The 7,873-nt window shown below is 41.5% G+C and overlaps 1 protein-coding gene across 1 annotated transcript in view; it reads left to right on the top strand.

Annotated features, from left to right (window-relative positions):
* DPP10 (dipeptidyl-peptidase 10 (inactive)) overlaps positions 1–7,873 on the top strand; it is a 240,468-nt gene that overhangs the window by 170,071 nt on the left and 62,524 nt on the right. The window contains exons 12-13 of the mRNA XM_015423766.1: positions 1,425–1,504; positions 6,118–6,165. Of these exons, the coding sequence (XP_015279252.1) occupies positions 1,425–1,504; positions 6,118–6,165 (128 nt within the window). The remainder of the gene's footprint in view (positions 1–1,424; positions 1,505–6,117; positions 6,166–7,873) is intronic.

Here is a 7,873-nt window from a genome sequence, read left to right as displayed (position 1 = left end):
CACCGGGGGGGGGGGGGGAGACCAAATCGCACTCATTGCGAGAGGTGAGTCCAGATAGGGGAAAGTACAGAATCGCAGTGGAAACACCAGGAAAGTACTTGTTTTTCCGAGTGTAGGAAAATGTGGGAGAGAACCGGGAGCATTGCGTGAGTGAGCCCGCTTCAGGGTGGGAGGCGGATTGGCCTGTCTGATCAGCTATTTTATATGCAAGAGGGAACAGCAGTGAATCCCGATCAAAACAACCATGTGACCGCAGCCTCAGAGGCTTCTTATGGTATTGCCACTATATCTATTCATAGAACGCATTTTTATTCTACCTGTACACCAGGGATCTCAGGGTGGCATATGTGGTTTTCCCTTCCTCATTTTGATCTCATATCAATCCTGTGAGATAAGTTAGTCTGAGAGAGGGCAGGCAGATAGACTGTGGAGAGGGGAAGGCAAGTGAGATTCAGCCTCCTCCACCCACCACTGGTGGTAGAGAAGGGGGAGCCAGAACCACAACTATTTAAAACAGGCTGCCGCCAGTTGCAACACATACAATTTAGTTATGTATACATCCATACTATTATAAGGCCCTGGCTGAGGCCAGAAGGATATCGTTTGGGCTGGGGATCACCAGTAAATGCTGGTCTAATGAGCACAAGGCTCAATGGGGCACATATATGGAGAGGCAGTCCCGTAGGTATGTTAGTCCCTGGCTGCTCAAGGCCTTAAAGGGTAATACCAGCACCTTGAAATGGACTCGGAATTCTATTGGCAGCCGGTGCAGTTGACGGAGCACAGGCTACAACCAACCAGGCACAACTAGCTGCTCCAGGACTGAGTGGGGCACCTCTCTGGAAGGCAGTAACAGCCTGACAGGCCAGGAGGGGGGGGCACCACCTGAAGGAGTCTTTTGCCTACCAGGCAGGGGATGAGCATAGTGGCAGGGGCAAGAGATTTCCCAGCCCAGGGCATCAGCTGGGGACATGAGGGCTAGTGGTTAGAGTTCATTAGTTGTTGTAGATTTTCCGGGCTGTATGGCCATGGTCTTGGCATTGTAGTATTTGACGTTTCACCAGCAGCTGTGACTGGCATCCTCAGAGGTATAACAAAGATGGAGTACTCTCTGACCGTGAAAGCCTTTGACAACATATAGAGTATAGGAACTTTCCATATGACATCTAGCAGGCTGTTCCAAAATGTAAATTACTCCTTGTCATCCACCTCCACCATTTCCCCATCTCTGAAGTTTCTAGGCAAGATGTCAAACTGTGTATGGGGGAGGGGTGCTATGCGGACATCTTCAAACCTTCTGTAGGGAATGCAGCACCATGTATACACAGTGAAGATTTCTGTCTTTTAGAATGATTTTTAATGTTATAATAACTAATCACATGGAGACAATGATGTAAATGAAGTAATGTCTGGTTTTCTTGTAGGCTAAGAGTGTACGACATCTGACATCAGGAAACTGGGAAGTTATCAAAATTTTGGCATATGATGAAAAAACGCAAAAGATGTGAGCATTATTTTTCTTTGTCTATGCAGGTAAAATATCTGTGTATTAACAAGATAGAATCCATTTTACTGGAAATAGCACATTTAATACCATTCATCGTTCATTTTCAAGTGCTAAAATTAGCTATCAAAATTTAATTCATGTAATCTACCAATATACTGCAAGTACTATTCTCAGTTAAAGAGAAAGGCGAGATTGCGACATCTTTCAATGGCATTGATTGAATTAAAAGTACTTAAATGGCTGTGTCAGGAAAATGAATTTCTCAAATCCATTCTCATTGGATCTAGAAAATAAAATGAATACATCATTAGGACGCTTATAAATAAACATATTAATTAAAATAATTAAATGTTCTGTATATTAATTTCATTCATTAGGTTATTCTGGCATGTTTGATAGAGATCTTCACACTTTTACAGAAAGGAAAGAATACTTTCGTTTAGGTTTTAAATAGATAGAAGTTGGCTTCCTGCTATTGAGAGAAGGTACCATCTTAAAAGTTCCCACAATTTTTAATGACAACTCTATTAAAGGTTTTAAAGTGGCTTAAATTTATTTTTCTGCAGTCATCCTGAAATTCTTAGTTTTAAATGGGTGCATTGGCCAATTACCATTTTCTAGTGTGAAAGCCAAGTCATGAAGGTTTTATGTGTATGGCAGAAAATCTCAAGAGCTGTGGTGTATTACCAGAATGGTCTTCAGTCTAGCCTTTTACATCAATAAAGATTCAGGGATTGTGAAATTAAAATTGGAGCCATTGTTTTTTACTATTATTAGATATAGTGCATTGAATAATAATTCATTGTCCTAGAGAAGTTTCATACGTCCTAGAGAAGTCCTAGAGAAGTTTCATACGTTTTAGTGCAGAACGAAGAAGTATATCTCTAATTATAGCAGTCTTCAGAAATGGAATCCCAAAGATAGGATTTGAAGCAGCAAGGATCTTATCCTGTGGGTCACAAAAAATCAAAACAAGGATCCAACAACTGGGATTTCCCCCTACTTCTCTGTAGAATACTCAGAGATCTTCTATCAGTACAAAGTGGAGGATTTCTTTTATTTTTATAAAAAAACACTTGCCTGTTATCTTTCAAACATTTTCTGTAAAAATATATATCAGATATATAATTGTAAAAGTTATTGTTCCGTATATAGAGCATTTTTGTGCACAATGCTTATCTCATGAAATGTCCCATTCTTTCCATGAAACCACACACCTCTATAAGGAATGGTTCACCATGACATGATATATTCTGGAAGCCTATATTCTGAGCTGCTACCCAGGATCAACTGACTATACATGGTTGGATATAAGTTGGCCACTCCATATCCCCTTGGTCATTTGGGTTCATCAGTAATTATTAGGGATGAACTGATATTCCCTGCTTTGTTGTATATTATATTGTATCATACAAATAGGAGCCGCAGTAGCTCAAATGGTTAAGATGCTGAACTGTAGGCTGGAAGGTCAGTATTTTCATTTACTCATAGTGTAACATTTTGTTTTGAAATCTGCCTGTTTCTCTCTGTGTAGGTGGGAAGTCCTATTTCTTAATAAGTTGATAACTTAATGAATAAAAATATTGGGTTTATTATTGGTGTTCACTTTATGGCTGTTTTTGTAAACAAATGAGATTGTTGGGCCATCTATTTTATTAAGATACAAGTGGGGACCCACAAGAAACTTTGGGGGCAGTTCTCATTCCTTACACCTTTGCTTCCTTCCTTCTCCCCCTACCTCTCTCACCCTCTTTCCCCCTTCTGTCCCCTCTGCTCTCTATCTGTCCTCCATGCATGTTACTTCCTCTCTCTTTCTCCCCGTCATCATTCTCTTTGTTTATCTGCCTCCCCACCTCATCACTCTTTCTGTCTCTTTCTGCTCCCCACCCCATCACTCTCTCTTCCTGCCCCATCACTCTCCCAGCCTCCTGCCTGCTTCCTCCCCCATCCTACACAGCAGCAGCAGTGGTGGTGGTGGCAGTGCTCCCAGCCACCCACTGGCTTCCTTTCCCCCCATACAAGCAGTGGCAGCTTTCTGGGAATCACAACAGATCTCTCAGCTACAGAGATCAATTCAACTTAGTGCTGTCAGCTCCAGGTTGGGAAATTCCTGGAGATTTGGGGGTGGAGCCTTGGGACAGTGAGACATGGGGTGGCAAGCAGCCTCAGCAGGGTATGATGCCATAGATTCAACCCTTCAAAGCAGCCATTTTATCCATGGTGACAGATCTCTGTCACCTAGACAACAGTTGTAATTCTGGGTGATCTCCAGCCCTCACCTAGCAATGGAGTCCTCATGGAGGAAATAGCTGGTTTGGAGGGTGGAGTCTATGATAGTATACTGCTCTGAAGTTCCTCCACTCCTCAAACCCCACTCTCCCCAGGCTCCACACCTCAAATGTCCTGGAATTTCCCAACCTGGCTTTGGCAATGCAATTTCCTTCCCACCCTGCAGCCAACCTACCATTATCTGCCTCTCTGTCTTCAGCTTTCCATTTCCACATACCCCCAGCCTCTACCAAGGAAAATTACAGTCTTTCTCCACAGTGGGGACCAAAGCAGTTTACATTATTCTCCTGTCCTCCTTTTTGTCTGCACAACAACCCTGTGAGGTTGGTTAGGTTGAAAATATGTGACTGGTCCAAAATCACCCAGTCAGCTTCCACAGCAAGATGGGGATCTGAACCTGGGTCATGCAGACCCTACTTTGAAACTCTAACTGCTGCACCACACTGGCTTTCATAGTGTGGCTGCTGTTGAACAGTAGCAAACAGCCAAGCCTAGTTGAGTCATGCAAGTCACCCAGAGGGTGCTGCTAGGCCTCGGGTTGTCAACGTCCAGGTGGAACCTGGAGATCCCCCAGAATTGCAACTGAACTCCAGACAGCAGAGATCTGTCTCCCTGGAGAAAATGGCTGCTTTGGAGGCTGGATCTGTGGCATATCCAGCTGAGGCCTCTTCCTTCCCCAAACCCAGCCTTCCTTAGACTCCACCACAAAATCAGAATTTCCCAGCCTACCACTGGCAATCCTTGTGAGGCTTGGCACTAAGGATCACTCCCTGAAAGGCCAAAATAGGCCTGGAAAGAGTCCTGCCCCCTTCACCTGCCTTTTACTGACAGAACCAGTTGGAAGTCTTCCCCTGCCAAGAAAATTTAAGAGGATCCCACAACAAAAGAGGTAGGGGTGAGAAGCTCAGATTATTTAGCCATTCATAATGCAGGTAGAATCCTCCCCTATCTGAGATCTAGTCCTGCTTTTGCTTCCTCCCCTCTTTGTCTCTGTCTCTCTCTCTCTCTCTCTCTTCATTTCAAAAGGTATTTGGGGGGAAGGAATTCAACCTTCCCCGAGGTTTTTTGTTTGTTTGTTTGTTTTGTTAAACTTTTTGGATTTTTCTGCAGACTCACGGAGTCCCCAGAGTCTGTAGAAAAACCTGTTAGGGGAGAGTGTGCCCTCTGTTTCCTGAAATAAATATCCACATACAGAGGGAACTGTTGAGAATTTAGATTATATATTGTTAATAATTTCCACTTTTTGCAGTTGATTTTGTAGATTCACATGTATTATGTTCCCTTTGTACTAATATATTGTACATTTTATATGTGACTTTTATGATACTTATATAGAGAGAATACACCATTTATATGTATAATTATGGAAGGGGATCTGTACTTTCACACCTCAGGAAAAATGGATTAAGAACTGTGACATTTTAAAATTTAAAAAAAAGAAAACCCCAAAGGAAAGGAGAGAATGAAGATTCCCAGTCACTTCCCACAATTAGAAAAGATGCCTTTAGACATTAATCTGCTAGCTTGACATATTTATTGCTTTACAACTGTTTACCTTATAACCTTCACTTGTTATTTAGTGTCACTTTGCATATTGTTACATGTTAATTTGCTGTTCATTCTCTGGCTATAAGTTTGAAACTTCCCTGCCATTCCAATGTATTTGATAAAGTGTGCCATGCACTCGAAAGCTCACACCTTGAATACACCTTTTTTGGTCTTAAAGGTGCCACTGGACTCTAAATTTGTTCTACTGCTTCAGACCAACACGTCTAACCATCTGGATCTAGCTTCTTTAAAACAATTAACTCTGTGTAACTTCATAGAAACATAGAAATAGAAGCATGTGTTTATGTGATTCTAGTTGAATTTTGCAATTTTAATTTTATTTTAATTGTGTTTAGTGTTTGCTGCTTTGTGGACCCTGATTGGATAGAAGGGCAGCACAAAAATGTTTTAAAGAAATAAAATAAAATAAATAACCAAAACATAGATAATTCATAGTCTAAGTTTCCTGGCATTATTTCAGTGTTTTTTTCCCCCCCTGTAGCAGTGTGCACTTTGATATTAACTAATTATAATATGAGTGCAGCGAATGAAGGCAGGGGACAGGGGCAGGTTTATCTTTCCCTTGCCTGCCTTAAAATATTGTGTGAATTTGTCCTGCATTGCTAAGTTTGTTTAATTAATACATTGCTTACATGTTGGAATTTTGACAATTATACAGTCTTTAAAATAAAATGTGAAATTTCCTTTTATTTATAGTTGCACAAAATTAATAAATATTATCTGGTCTGAATGTATCCTATTCTCTTTCCCAGCTATTTTTTAAGTACTGAGAATTCACCAAGAGGAAGACAGCTACATAGGTAAGCAGCGTGGAGAAATTACACTTTGGGTTCCAGATACCTTTGTAAAAAATTTCAGCTGATAATTCTGTTAACACTAAAAGAATAACCTAATGTTGTCTTTTTCGTTAGGTAACAGGTTTAGAGCAAATTTTTCTAGCTGACCTATGGTCTTCTTGAGTGTGGATGATCAAGTTCTGGTAGCCACTATAGCAAATGAATTTCTTCCTGTTGCTTCAAGACTAAAAAGCAATGGATGAGAGATTAGTAATTTTCTGTCAGATAGGATGGAACAGGTCTGGTGGTGCATGAAGGGACAACTCTGTCAAGGAACAGATCTTATTCTGAACTGGGAAAGCACTAGGTAGAAGGAGAAATACTTGATTGTTAATGCAAAAAATGACTGGGAAACAGAGAAGCCAAAGTATGAGCTAGGTGAAATGACTTTATGTGAATGCCTACAGAGAATCAGCACAAATGAATGAAACAGAAATCTGATAATTATAAAATTACTCTGCCTACCACTTACTTACGATCAAAGACAAATATTTAAAAAGATGAATAAACTGTAGACAAAAAAGAAAAGTTTGCATTCATAATTTATTTTACTTTCCCTTTGTTCTGCCCTAAGAGCGCAAAGGATTATAATTCAGGATTATCCAGGAAAACAGGATAGCTGCAATTAAATGGTATTTAAAGAGAGTGCACTCCCTTTAAAAACTGTTCTGGGTGAAGCTGAAGCTTCACAAACACATTTAAAGGGACCATGACACCTTTAAATGTTTTTGGCTCCATTATAGCCTATGGGGACCATTATAGTCAATGATCCCCATAGGCTATAATGGGGAATCTATCGGGGAGTATGTGGGGGCTGGGGGGCTGTTTTTGAGGTAGAGGCACCAACTTTTCAATGTAGCTTCTGGTACCTCTACTCAAAAGACCCCCAAAGTTTCAAAAAGATTGGAACAGGGGGTCCAATTCTATGGGCCCCCAAAGAATGTGCCCCCATCCTTCATTATTTGGAGGGGGGAATCAAAAAAGCAGGGACTGATGTCAAACCAGAGAGTCTCTACAGTAAAAACTGAAGGGGGAAGCATTTTTACGGAACCAGTGCCACCGTGGCAATGCCAGCTCAACAAATCCAAGCAGAAGGGGGTTGCAAGCTTAGCACATCCAGTGGATGTACAGAGTACCCAGAAGAACCAATGCCACTGTGGCAATGGCTGCTCAACAAATCCAAGCAAGGGTTGTTATTGTAGTTTTTTGCAAGCCTAGCACAATCAGTGCATGTACAGAGTGCCCATCAAGAACCAGTGCATGTACAGAGTGCCCAGCAGAACCAATGCCACTATGGCAATGCTAGCTCAACAAATCCAAGCAAGGGGGGTTTTCTAATCCCAGCATATCCAGTGCATGTACAGAGTGTCGAGCAGTACAAATGCAATGTACTAGTACCAACAAAACCCAGTGCCTTCCCTTAAATTCTTTCTTTTTTTCCTCGATTGAAAAAAATGGAGGATGGGGCACTTTCTTTGAGCAGTCTGTATATTCACAGGTTCTGCATGGATCTCTGTACATGTGCTGGCAGTGTTGGACTTGCAACCCCCCTTGCTTGGATTTGTTGAGCTGGCATTGCCACAGTGCCACTGGTTCTGCTGGGCACTATGTACATGCACTAGTTCTGATGGACACTCTGTACATGCACTGGATGTGGTAGGCTTACAAGAAC

This window comes from Gekko japonicus, unplaced genomic scaffold (genome assembly GCF_001447785.1).
Source record: "Gekko japonicus isolate JY-2015 unplaced genomic scaffold, Gekko_japonicus_V1.1 scaffold2080, whole genome shotgun sequence".
NCBI classification, from domain to species: Eukaryota; Metazoa; Chordata; class Lepidosauria; order Squamata; family Gekkonidae; genus Gekko; species Gekko japonicus.
Note: the sequence above shows the minus strand (reverse complement) of the source record. Positions and strands in the feature narration are given on the sequence as shown.